Below are 14,287 nucleotides of genomic sequence, written 5' to 3'. Positions count from 1 at the left end.
ATTTCATCTTTCACGATTGTCTGTAGACCAGACAAAAAGAGAGGCGTTCTTACGCTGTGTAAAAGACCTCTACACCATGGGTGTAATTTGCCCAGTTCCAGATCGGGAACAAGGGCAGGGGTTCTATTCAAACCTATTGGTGGTTCCTAAAAAAGAGGGAACCTTCAGACCGATTTTAGATCTCAAGTTTCTCAGAGTCCCATCGTTCAAGATGGAGACCATTCGTACAATTCTGCCTATGATCCAGGAGGGTCAATACATGACCACAGTGGACCTGAAGGATGCGTATCTTCCCATCCCTATCCACAAGGACCATCATCAGTTCCTGCGATTTGCATTTCAGGACAGACATTATCAGTTTGTGGCCCTTCCCTTCAGGTTGGCCACGGCTCCCAGGATCTTCACAAAGGTTCTAGGGTCTCTTCTAGCAGTTCTCAGGCCGTGAGGCATAGCGGTGGCGCCTTATCTGGACGATATCTTGATCCAGGTGTCAATTTATCATCTGTCCTAATCTCACACAGACATTGTGCTGTCTTTTCTGAGAACTCACGGTTGGAAAGTGAATGTAGGGAAAAGTTCCCTAGTTCCACAGACATTCCTGGGAACTCTGATAGACTCAGCGAACATGAAAATATTTCTGACAGAAGTCAGAAAATCAAAGATTCTAATTACTTGCAGGGCTCAGCAGTCCATTCATCGGCCATCAGTGGCTCAGTGTATTGAAGTCATCGGGCTCATGGTAGCGGCAATGGATATCATCCCATTTGCTCGCTTTCATCTCAGACCACTACAACTGTGCATGCTCAGTCAGTGGAATGGGGATTATGCGAATTTATCTCCTTAGATAAATCTGGACCAAGAGACCAGAGACTCTCTTCAGTGGTGGTTGTCGCAGGACAATCTGTCCCAAGGGATGTGTTTCCGCAGGCCATCTTGGGTAATAGTAACGACGGACGCCAGTCTTCTGGGCTGGGGTGCAGTCTGGAATTCCCTGAAGGCTCAGGGTGTGTGGACTCAGGCGGAGTCTCAATTACCAATCAATATTCTAGAACTGAGAGCAATATTCAACGCGCTGCTAGCGTGGCCTCAGTTGGCCTCGGCCAAGTTCATAAGATTCTAGTCGGACAACATCACGACTGTGGCGTGTATCAATCATCATAGGGGAACAAGGAGTTCTCTAGCGATGATAGAAGTATCAAAGATAATCCGATGGGCAGAGGCTCACTCTTGCCATCTGTCTGCGATCTATATCCCAGGAGTAGAAAACTGGGAAGCGGATTTTCTAAGTCGACAGGCTTTTCATTGGGGGAGTGGGAACTCCACCCGGAGGTGTTTGCAACTTTGACTCATCAATGGGGCACACTGAATTGGATCTGATGGCATCTCGACAGAATGCTAAGCTTCCAAGTTACGGGTCCAGGTCACGGGATCCCCAGGCTGTACTGATAGATGCTCTAGCAGTACCTTGGTCGTTCAACCTGGCTTATGTGTTTCCACCTTTTCCTCTCCTTCCTTGGGTGATTGCCAGAATCAAACAGGAGAGGGCTTCAGTAATTCTAATAGCACCTGCGTGGCCATGCAGGACCTGGTATGCAGATCTAGTGGACATGTCGTCTCTGCCACCATGGAGACTGCCATTGAGAAAGGACCTTCTCATTCAAGGTCCTTTCCAACATCCAAATCTCACTTCTCTGCAACTGACTGCTTGGAGATTGAACGCTTGATTTTAGCTAAGCGGGGTTTCTCTGAGCCGGTCATTGATACTCTGATTCAGGCTCGCAAGCCAGTCACTAGAAAAATTTACCATAAGATATGGCGTAAATATCTTTATTGGTGTGAATCCAAGGGTTACTCATGGAGTAAGGTTAGGATTCCTAGGATTTTGTCTTTTCTCCAAGAAGGATTGGAGAAGGGTTTATCAGCTAGTTCCTTGAAGGGATACATTTCTGCTTTGTCAATTTTGCTTCACAAGCGTCGGGCAGATGTCCCAGATGTCCCAGATGAATCAAGCCTGTGTTCAAAACAATTGCTCCGCCATGGAGTTTGAATTTAGTTCTTAATGTTCTTCAAGGGGTTCCGTTTGAACCCATGCATTCCATAGATATTAAACTGTTATATTGGAAAGTTTTGTTTTTAGTAGCTATTCCTTCGGCTCGAAGAGTTTCTGAGCTTTCTGCGTTGCAATGTGATTCCCCTTATCTTATTTTCCATTCTGATAAGGTGCTTTTGTGTACTAAACCTGGATTCCTTCCTAAGGTTGTTTCAATTAAGAATATTAATCAGGAAATTGTGGTTCCTTCCTTGTGTCCTAATCCTTCCTCTAAGAAGGAACGTTTGTTGCATAATTTGTATGTGGTTCGCTCTTTAAAATTCTATTTGCAAGCGACCAAGGATTTCCGTCAGACGTCTTCCCTATTTGTTGTTTATTCTGAGAAGCGTAGAGGTCAAAAAGCTACGGCTACCTCTCTCTCTTTTTGGCTGAGAAGCATCATTCACCTGGTATACGCGACTGCTGGACAGCAGCCCCCTGAAAGGATTACGGCTCATTCCACTAGAGCTGTGGCTTCCACTTGGGCTTTTAAGAACGAGGCTTCTGTTGAACAGATTTGTAAGGCTGCGTCTTGGTCCTCCCTTCATGCTTTTTCCAAATTTTCCAAATTTGATACTTTTGCTTCTTCTGAGGCTATTTTGGGAGAAATGTGCTTCAAGCAGTGGTGCCTTCCGTTTAGGTTCCTGTCTTGTCCCTCTCTTTCATCCGTGTCCTAAAGCTTTGGTATTGGTATCCCACAAGTAATGGATGAAATCTGTGGACTCGGTATATCTTTTAAAAGAAAAGGAAATTTATGCTTACCTGATAAATTCATTTCTTTTACGATATACCGAGTCCACGGCCCGCCCTGTCATTTTGAGACAGGATTTATTTTTTCTTTAAACTTCAGTCACCTCTGCACCCTTTTGGTTCTTTCCCTTTCTCTTCCTATACCTTCGGTCGATTGACTGGGGGAGGAGTTAGGGGAGGAGCTATATAGCAGCTCTGCTGTGGTGCTCTTTGCCACTTCCTGTTGGCAGGAGGAATATATCCCACAAGTAATGGATGAAATCCGTGGACTCGGTATATCATAAAAGAAATTAATTTATCAGGTAAGCATAAATTTCCTTTTTATGAGAAGAATACAAGGAGCTTTATCTAATGAAAAGGATACAAGGAGCTATATCTTATGAGAAGAATACAAGGAACCGTATCTAATGAGTGAGATACAAGGAGCTTTATCTAATGAGTGGGGTACAAGGAGCCATATCGTATGAAAGGGATACAAGGAGCTGTATCTAATGAGAAGGATATAAGGAGCTGTATCTTATGAGAGGGATACAAGGAGCTGTATGTTAGGAGAATGATACATAGATCTGTATCTTATGAGAATGATACAAGGAGCTATATCTAATGAGAAGGATACAAAGAGCTGTATTTTATATAAAGAATACAAGGAGCTTTATCTAATGAAAAGGATACAGGGAGCTGTATCTTATGAGAATGATACAAGGAGCTGTATCTTATTAGAAGGATACAAGAAGCTGAATCTAATGAGAAGGATACAAGGAGCTGTATTTTATGAGAAGAATACAAGGAGCTTTATCTAATGAAAAGGATACAAGGAGCTGTATCTTATGAGAAGGATACAAGGAACCATATCTAATGAGGATACAAGGAGCTGTATCTTATGAGAGCTATACAAGAAGCTTTATCTAATGAGAGGGATACAAGGAGCTGTATCTAATAAGAGGGGTACAAGGAGCTGTATCTTATGAGAAGGATGGGGGAAAGTATGTAATGAAAGGTATGAGGGGGGATTATCTAGTAAGAGTGATATGGAGAGCATTATGCAGTGTGAGGGGTACAGGGAATGATATCTAATGAGACTGGAACCACTTACTCCATTGTGCCACTCTTAACTTCATACCATGTACATTTCTCTCTGATCTATTCACTCACTTCTTTCCTTCTGTAATAAGCTTTCATAATTTTTACTATGCTCTCTCACCTAATACCACTTACACTCTATCTTTATTTTATCATTTATTATACACTCTTCTCTGTTTGTGGCATGCTTTTTAATCCATGCTTCCCTTTTATACTTTCCAATGTATCCAGCTGGTCAGCTGTTTCTGCTTTATTTATTACTTTCCCCCCATATGTGTTTTACTGTGTGTCATCTCCCCCTCCTATAGCACCATATTATTATATAATTATTATATATTATAGCTAATCAGCTACTATCACAAGGCAATTACTTTCATGGCATTCCTTACAATCTGAGCTAACCAAGTGGTACATGTAGAGTAGGCATGGGAAAGAATTGGCAGAGTAGGATAAGGTGATACATTCTAAAGTGGATATGGGCATTGACCCAGGCATTGATGCTCATAGGGGTGTTAAACAGTGTTTCATTGTTGTAATTAAAAAAGCACTAAGCAGTTGCTTTTACTTAATATAAATAATTGCAATATCTATTAATCTTTTTAAATATTATTATTTTTATTTTTTTTACACTACATTTATGCTTCCTGTCACAGCCCTACAGGGAGGAGGGGGCCTTTGCAGGAAGTTTTATCTTAGCCTGATGTCATTAAATGTCTATGCTAGTGAATAGACTAGATAACAGGGAGTCAGATTTGCTCATACGCAGAACAGACAGAATACAAACTTAGGTTTTGAAAATCCTCTGCTCTTAAAACACTGGGGGCAGGACTACATTGAGAATTACTAAGTGTTTATTTTGCTAGAAAACATGTAAGGTATTTGTTGTTTTTTGCACAATCTTTTTCTTTTTATATTTACTTTGATTTAACATTTATTTATACCAAAGGAGCACTGTTTAATATCCCTTTAACATTGTGGCAGAGCCCTGACATAACTCTGATAATGGACAACATTTTCTGAGAGGAGAATGAGGGAGGCTGATTGTTCAAGTTGTCTCTGTAGGATGTTTCTGTTTCATGTTATAGGTATTAGTAGCTATGAAATAATAAAACTGCTATGAATTTTCCAGATTTAGCATGTTGTTTTTGTGTTATCCTGGTGTAGGTTCAGTCAGAGCTACTGAAAAAGTGGAAACAGTGGAAACTTGGAAAAGATATAGAGGATGAGTATAAACACACCAACAGCCAGCCTCCCCGAGCCGGAACTGGGAGCATTTGTGAAAAGAACCATTTAGTTGGCAGCTACACCAATGGGATAGGCAAACCCAGACACAGTGCTGAGGAAAGGTACCTTGAGAAAATGGGCAACAGTACCACTGAGAACATCACTCTGAGTGACAGACAAAACAGCTATGAATACCCTGACAGTGCAGAGAATGTTTTTTAAACCATAGTCATGGGTGGGGCCCGAACTCTGGAATGTGAGCTGAAGGACCTTATGTGGCAGTGCTCCAGACAAACTCATCAATAACGCCCACTCCACAATGAGAATTCTAATAAAAATAAGCCCTTGTAAAGTCCAGTCTCAGACCGTACGTGATGGTGTGTAGTTGGATCTGTGTGTAATAGTGGCTATGTTTGGGTGTGTTTGACAGTCAATGTTTTTGCCTCTGAAAATTTTGTCTGTCTTTTGGATACCATTGTAAGCAGGAGCAGAAGCCCTAACAAATACATTATAGCATAAGAAGGCAACTCTCAAGCTGTATACTAAATACAAAAATTATATATGTTCAACAGAACACATTGGATTATACATCACAAGAATATTACATCCTACTCAAGACCTATAGGATCATAACTATGGACTTCTGTTTCAAACTTTGTATTTGGATGCTCTTCAGCTGCCTTCTTACCACAGCTGCCTTTGGATTTGAGATCTTGTATATGTAAGATCTCAGACCTGCCCCTTTAATTTGGATGATGTCATCCTAAACCCTCCATCACGCCCAACCTTTCAATGCATCTTTTCTCCACAACGAGCTTCTCTGACATCCTATAAATTATTGCTTCCATGAATCAGTGTGATGTGACAAGCAGCAGAGAAGTCATGAGCCTACTTATGTTGTCTTTCCTAATCTTAGAATGAGAGCAAAATTAGTGATGCCTTTCTTCTGTTGATTAAACCTAATGAAACAACCTGCCTTCAAAAAAAAGTGAAGCGTGACTGACCTTTCACGTTATTCATATTCAAACAATATAAATTTTGCATTTATGTTAAATTGCTGTTATGGGATAGAAGCTGCGTGAAAACGCTGATTTAGAATGGAAGAACACTGTATTATACAAATTGTTTACATTCACAAGATTTAAGTTGTGGTTGATGTCATAGATTATTAGCAGAGTTGCACTAGACACGGTTCGTGATCATACAATCAGTTATTACTATGTGCTAGTGGTCTCCCAGAGTATGCTCTCCCCACCCACAACTCTATCATACGATTCGGGTTCGTGACCTCAAGGTCACTGGTCATTGTCAATATTTAATGAAGGGTTTGTTCTATATTGGGATATTTACTTTCTCACTTCACATTATGAAAACAGTTCAAAATATCCAAAGGTTTGTCTGATAAGCGTTGTAAGCTCTGTAGCACAGCTCACCTGCTAAAATATATGTATAGATTTGTACCAGGCTACCATTTGCTGCTTTTTCTTTTTGTTACAAAAAGAAAATAATAGTTCAACATAAAAAGCAGCAGTTCAACCAAATATACAAACTGTAAGGCCTGTTTTGTTTGTCTATATCCTTTATGTTGGCGTTCTTTGCCCATGACCAAATGCTATCAGTAGTTCAGTGCTTATTTTATTCCCTTTATTTCCATTCCCTTTATTTTTCCTTCTCTTTTGCACTAGATTATCCTAGGTTTTAGTATATTTATGTATTTGTTTCAGTATTTGTTCTAAGCCTTATGTAACTGCAGGATGATGTGACTCATCACTTAAACAAAAACACAGTCCCTGAATGCTTTCCATATTTAAGGCTTTAAGATAATATAAAAAAATGTTATACCTTTCCATCTAAAGGGGAGGAGAGTCCACTGCTTCATTCAGTACTTTTGGGAATTAAGAACCTGGCCAATAGGAGGAGGCAAAGACACCCCAGCCAAAGGCTTAAATACCTGCCCCACTCCCCTCATCCTCCAGTCATTCTTTGCCTTTCGTCACATCCTTTCGTCACATGTCGCCCAGGGTTACAGGATAGGATTCAGGTCCCATCTGCCCAGGAACAGATTCCTCCTGTGAAACCTGTCTTCAAGACCAGAAAAGAAAGCAGCCTTTCTAGAATGTGTGAGGGATCTCTCCTCTCTACTGTTATCGTACCAGTACCCCAAGCAGAAAGGGGTCTAGGGTACTATTCAAATCTGTTCGTGGTTCCAAAGAAGGAGGGCACGTTCCACCCGATTCTGGACCTAAAGTGTTTAAACAAGTTTCTGGCTGTTCCATCATTCAAAATGGAAACGATCAGATCTATTCTGCCCCTAGTTCAAGAGGGGCAGTTCACGCCGACAATAGACTTGAAGGATGCTTACCTTTATGTTCCAATTCACAGGGACCACTTCAAGTTCCTAAGATTTGCGTTTCTGGACCATCACTTCCAGTTTGTGTCCCTTCCCTTCAGCCTGGCGACAACCCTGAGAGTCTTCACGAAGGTTCTGGGGGCGCTTCTTGCATGTTTTCTTAAGCTAGTCTAGTCCAAAATAAAAGCGCAAGCTATGGAGGACTCTGACGTGTTAGAGGGTACTCCCTCTTTAACAAAGTCTCATTCCTGTGTTTATTGTGAGGAGGTTCTCGTAGATCAGTCTGCTCAACTATGTTCCACATGCCTTGATAAAGTTGTGACATCTAAAACTGAAGAGATGTTTAGTACTACTGAGCCGTCCACCACTGAGGGCTCCCCATCCTGTGAGGTGCGTTCCCTGCTTTCATCTTCGAGTGCACATGCAACGCCGCAGGATCCAATCATTACTCCTATGGGAGAGATTCGTTGTTCGTCAGATTTTGCGGATCAACTGCAAACGGCGGTATCGAAAGTAATACATGCCTTACCACGTTTTGCTAAGCGCAAGCGTAGGGCGTATCATGGCGGCCAGGCCCAGGGGTTGTATACGCCTATGGAAATACCAGAGATGTTTTACGATGACGAGGCCCATTCCGACTCTTCGGAAGAGGCTCCTTCAGTGTCGGAGTCCGTGTCATCTCATCCTCCGGCTGCGGAGAAGCCTGACTTTAGGTTTAGGATGGAGAATTTGCACTTTTTGCTGATGCAAATGCTTGCTACTCTGAAGGTCCCGGAACCAAAGCTTCCGGAGCAACCTTCGATTCCTAAGCTTGATAAGGTATACGAGGCCAAGGTGGTGCCTCAGACCTTCCTGGTTCCTGTTAAGATGGCTAATATTATTAAGAATTAATGGGAGCGATTAGGTTCTTCCTTTTCCCCTTCTTCCTTTAAGAAACTGTTCCCCGTTCCGGACTCTCAGCTCGAGCTGTGGGAGACTGTCCCTAGGGTGGATGGTGCCATCTCTACGCTCGCCAAGAGGACAACTATTCCTCTCGACGCTATTTCGTCGTTTAAAGAGCCCATGGATAAAAAGTTGGAAAATGTTTCAACACACGGGGTTTGTTTTTCAACCGGTAGCGGCTGTAGCCATGGTTGCCGGAGCTGCGACCTATTGGTGTGAATTCCTGTGTGATATGGTCAAGAGGGAGACTTCCATTGATGAGATACAGGATAAGATTAACGCATTGAAGGTCGCCAATTCTTTCATTTGTGACGCCAATATACAAATAATTTGCCTGAACACAAAGGTTTCAGGATTTTCCGTTTTAGCTTGCAGGGCTCTGTGGCTAAAGTCTTTGTCTGCGGGCATGACCTCTAAGTCGAGGCTGTTGTCCCTGCCTTTTCAAGGAAAGATTCTGTTCGGTCCAGGATTGGTTTCGATAATAATCAAGGTTACGGGAGGCAAGGGAGCTTTCCGACCACAGCATTAGAAAGCTAAGCCTAAAGAATCTGCTTTTCGTCCCTTTCGTGCGGACAAGGCCCAGCACCAGCAGCCTGCCGCAAAGGCGGATCAGTCCAAGGGAACTTGGAAGCCTGCTTAATCTTTGAACAAGTCCAAGCAGAACAAGAAGCCCGCCGAGACAAAATCGGCATGAAGGGGCGGCCCCCGACCGGTCCCTGGACCAAGTAGGGGGCAGATTGTCTCTCTTCTCCGAAGCCGGGTTGCAAGACGCCTCTTCTACTTCTTTGTCCTTTTGGTTGAGAAGCTTGATTCGCTTGGCCTATGAGACAGACTGTGGCTTCGTCTTGGGTTTTCAAGAATGAGGCCTCTATAGGGCAGATTTGTAAGGCGGCTACCTGGTCCTCCTTACAAAGTTTTACAAATTTGACGTTTTTGCTTCTGCAGAAGCTGTTTTTGGGAGAAAGGTTTTACAGGCTGTGGTGCCCTCAGATTAGGGTCCACCTTGTTACCCTCCTGGTTTCATTCAGTGTCCTCTAAAGCTTGGGTATATGTTTCCCAAAAGTAATGAATGAAGCCGTGGACTCTCCTCCCCTTTAGATGGGAAACATAAATTATGCTTACCTGATAAATCGTGGAGAGGAGGGTCCACAGCTCCCGCCCATAACTCCGGTGGGCGGACCTAAATTTAATTTATCTTCTGGCACCATTTATACACCGATATTTCTCCTACTGTTCCTTGTTCCCTCGGCAGAATGAGTGGGGGAGGAATTTAAGCCTTTGGCTGGGGTGTCTTTGTCTCCTCCTGGTGGCCAGGTTCTTAATTTCCAAAAGTAATGAATGAAGCCGTGGACTCTCCTCCCCACAATGGAAATAATCAGGTAAGCATAATTTATGTTTTTTAGCAGAATCTACTTGCGTCCAAAAGAGCAGCCCTCAACTACTTTCATGAACTTACTTTGCAAAACCCAAAGCTAAGACAATTCTTAATCAGTTTTGTATGCAGCTAGGCCTCAGTTAAGCTAAGCAAAAACACAGTGCAGAGGGCAACATCATATTCCAGGCACCCATATACCTATAAGGCTAGCTGTTTTTATACAGAGCGGTAAGAATAGGTGTAAAATCAGAGGAGTGTCCTTGCTTTAGTTTATACAGGAACATGTGATCACATAATCAATTGACTAACTTGGTTTAAAATGTGGATCTACAACTTCTTTCTGGTTGGTCAGGTAAAATTTGCACTAAGCCAACCAGTTTACTCGCTAAGAACAAAAGCGGATGACCTACTGACCCTGCTATAACAGTTTCTGCTTGGATCTGTTCTTTCTTGGAGAATGAAGATCATGGCTTGACTCTCAAATTATTTTCACTTTTAAGAACGTAAAGAACATGCTGACTTTATTTTCTTTGAAAGTCTGATACTTTGCTAATCTAACCTTCAGATTGTTGTGTCATTCCCTGCTTCCCCACATTGTGTTGATTATATGGCCTTGTATGGAGATGTTACCCAAATGCAGAATAAATTGAGAATAAGACAGCATATCTGCAAAAAACAGCCTAGAAAATATCACATAGAACATCTCTTTGTTAAAAAAAAGGAAATTTTACCTCAAAATCTCCTCAGTAGCCACTAGCCTACAGCAGGATTTTAATCATCCATTAAGAATGCTACTTGCAAGATGGAGATCATAAGACACGTGCAGGCACACTCACTTTATCTCCCTCCTCAGTTTAATTAAGTTTACTGTGAAATCTCATAAAATCACAGTAAAGCAAATTGATTAATGGTGCCGATTGACTGTTTTTTTCACCCTGCAGATGACAGTAAAAGTTGCTAACAGAGCAATTACTCTGGTGAGTTGAATTGGTTTTAGGTAGAATATATTCCTTTTTAAATAGAAATGTTCATTATATATTTTCTATTAAGCTTTTTACAGATATGCTGCATCACTTTCAAGTGAATTAGCATATAAGTATGACATCCCTTTAAGTTATCCCTTTTATTAGAAAAGTCAAAAGTATAATTCATTTGCACCTTTGGTGGAAGTTTTTTTTTTTTTGAAATAAATGTTTTTATTGAATGTTTTCCAGTTTGTTTTATACAGAAGGAGAAAAAAAAAAAAAAACAAAACCAAACAAAACAAGAATTCTGATATCACAAGTACAATAAATCTCTCGTAGAACAGCAACCCTGTAATTGTATCTGATTGGTGGAAGTTTATCTAGATATTTTTAGTAATATTATGAGGCAAAACAAGGCATAACAAATGGTTGAATATATCTCCTTTGTTTTTAGTATTTTATATAAGACCAAAAACAACATTTCAGATTATTAGTAATTTGTCATGTGACACTTAAGTATTTTTAGAAGTTCAGTTTTCATTTTAATAATATAATATGTACTTTTTAATTAACATGTGACTTAGGTAACATACATACATTCCTCCCAATTATCTGTCATCTTGGGAGAATGGTCATGGGTTGAGAGGTATGGCCACTTCCTACCCACATCTCTTGTGTACTCCTCCAACATATCCACAGATTGCCTAGCCACACGTATCCCTGCTCCTCCCACATGTGAGCCCCACCCACAATTTACCAGTCCTACAAGCTGTTTTTCTCACATAGCACAGAAATCATCTGGCAGATGTTGGAAGATATGCATAATAGATTTACTAACATGACATTAAAAATTATATCATAAATTTAATCATTTAAAATATATTTTGTATGAAAAAATGTTAAATTAATGATGTTTATTTTGATGTTGAAAATACCTTAATGCCATTTCAAAGTTATCTCAGCTACCAGACCCACAATTATTTTCAATTACAATTACCTGGCCTATTTCCTGAGTTTAGACCTTGTCTGTTGCATAGTCTTTTACATGATTACCCTTATCTGGCCACACATGTATAACACAATAGGTTATAATTGTGTGATTCACAGATAATGTTTGTGCTGGATTACCCAGCAGCACTGATTATCTTCAAACTAGCAACCAGTGTATGTGAGTACCTAGATCCTCCGTATACAGCGCAGCAACTTGTGTCAATAAAATGTAAATATGTACATATAAGTATATTCTGAGCAGTTTTCTATATGTGTATCTGTAATAATGAGGTATATTATCAATAAATACATCAAATCAAAATGCTCACAAGTCTTTGTATTTGTTACGTAGCTCTATGCTTTTACAGTTGGTTTTAATTATATTTTTTTTATGCCAGCAAAAAATATTAAAAGGCAATGAGAGATTTACCTGGATTAACAGCCATAATCAAGTTTTCAGTAGATGTGTTGCAGGCAATTGTCAGGAACTGGCATGGGTTGTCAGTGGGAAGACAGAACCAGTATTCAGCCAGGGTCCAGTACAAGAATGACATACAGTAGCCAGGCATGAGGGTCAAGCAGAAGAGTAGTCAAAATTCCTGTTCAAAAAGTCAACAAGATTATCAACCCGCAATTCAGGATACTGCAAGCATGAGGCAAGAGAAGTAAAGCAGGAAACAATCTAGGATCAGAACCAGGAGTGTAGAACAAGAACAAAAGCACTAAGACTTCCTTAGAGAATAACCAAGCAAGGTTTGACATTAGCAATAGCCTTTTAACACTTCCCCTGTGAGGGGCAAATTCAGCTGCAGTGTCACTTCCGACACAAAGAACACAAATAGTTCTGTCCTTAGTCCCGCAGCTTCTTAGCCATGCTCACAAGCCTCCTTTTAGGGCAACCCCGGATCCTTACAATACCTCTGACTCTCCGTGCAGCCTAACCTCGCTCAGGTAAGCTTCCAGGGGCTGGACAAGAATATACTTTATGATTGTTGCTCTGAAAGTAACTCTTTTATGTAGCACTTGATAGGGAAAGATGGTCCCTAGGGACTAGAATGGGAAACTCTCTTGGACTCTTAATTAATAAAATACACTCAGGAGGAATAGCTTTTCTTCCCATACAGTAATATGTTGCAATTTGCTTGGTGCTCCAGGTTCTTGTGTACTGTGATGTGATTGGTTTTTGCTTTTAAGTTTCTTGGAGGTGGAGCACCTGTCAGTGCACAGGGTGTGATTAGTGTGGTCTGCCTGTCTAATTTGGCAGATCTCCCATTTTTCTCAGCAATAGTAAGTGGTTTGGTTATTGATGCATATAATTTTTATTTGTCAGATTTTAATTTACTTATATTTTATTCTATGGGTATCCTTAAAAAAGCCATGATTGGACGGTGAAACGTACGTCTAAGACTATTGGTTGGGCACATCACCACAAGGGGTGGAACTTGTTGCCGGCACAGAGACACAGCGTGTATAACGTTTATGGAGTACAGCGTGAACATAGCTGCTGGATATTACTATAGGGCTAGAATACAAGTGGAGCAGTATGTTGTGCTTCCGCTAATTGCTCTAAAATTAAGATTTTTGCGTTGTATTGTTGTGCTTGTATTACGAATTGAATGTTCATGTATTCCGCTATAGAAGTAAATGGAAAAAAATCAACACTCCACTCTCACGCCAACATGATTACATATTCTCAGTTGCACTAAACCAGCATGAAAATATGAATATTGCAATGTTATTTACATTACTTAATATGTACTTTTATTCATAAATAAATATTTCTACATATATCTAATGGTATTTTGCACAAATATATATTTATATATATATATATATATATATATATATATATATATATATATATATATATATATATATATACTGTATATATATATAATTATATATAGGTATAGATATGTACATATATATATAGAAATATTTATTTATAAATACATAGAACATATTCCGCAATGTGCAGAACATTGGAAATTAAAAAAAATCAGTAAATACATAGTTAAAACCTTTATTAAATATGAATATTGCAGAAATGTTTTTTCATTTACTTCACTGCAAATTTCTATATATATTTATGTGTTTATATTTGTAAATATGTCTGTAAATACATATATATATATATATATATATATATATATATACATATAAATACATGTGTACATATATATATATATATATATATACATATACATCTTTAGTCATGTATATGCATGTATGTCTATGTTAAAGCCCTTTGCCTGCTTTTGTTTTTTCTAACACCCGATCTTATATGTTTGAGCCCTAATAATTTTTGTGTGCAATATTTCTTCTGTTATGTGTGATCAGTCCACGGGTCATCATTACTTCTGGGATATAACTCCTCCCCAACAGGAAATGCAAGAGGATTCACCCAGCAGAGCTGCATATAGCTCCTCCCCTCTACGTCACTCCCAGTCATTCTCTTGCACCCAGCAACTAGATAGGATGTGTGAGAGGACTATGGTGATTATACTTAGTTTTTATAACTT

At 40.0% G+C, this 14,287-nt stretch overlaps 1 protein-coding gene across 2 annotated transcripts in view; it reads left to right on the top strand.

The window, feature by feature from the left end:
• GCGR (glucagon receptor) overlaps nucleotides 1-12,087 on the top strand; it is a 294,628-nt gene extending 282,541 nt beyond the window's left edge. For both annotated transcript variants that reach the window (XM_053705939.1, XM_053705946.1), the window contains one exon: nucleotides 5,084-12,087. In XM_053705939.1, the coding sequence (XP_053561914.1) occupies nucleotides 5,084-5,365 (282 nt within the window). In that variant the 3' untranslated portion in view covers nucleotides 5,366-12,087. The remainder of the gene's footprint in view (nucleotides 1-5,083) is intronic.
• The last annotated feature ends 2,200 nt before the right edge of the window (nucleotides 12,088-14,287 follow it).

Source organism: Bombina bombina, chromosome 1, assembly GCF_027579735.1.
Source record: "Bombina bombina isolate aBomBom1 chromosome 1, aBomBom1.pri, whole genome shotgun sequence".
In the NCBI taxonomy this organism is placed as follows: Eukaryota; Metazoa; Chordata; class Amphibia; order Anura; family Bombinatoridae; genus Bombina; species Bombina bombina.
Note: the sequence above shows the minus strand (reverse complement) of the source record. Positions and strands in the feature narration are given on the sequence as shown.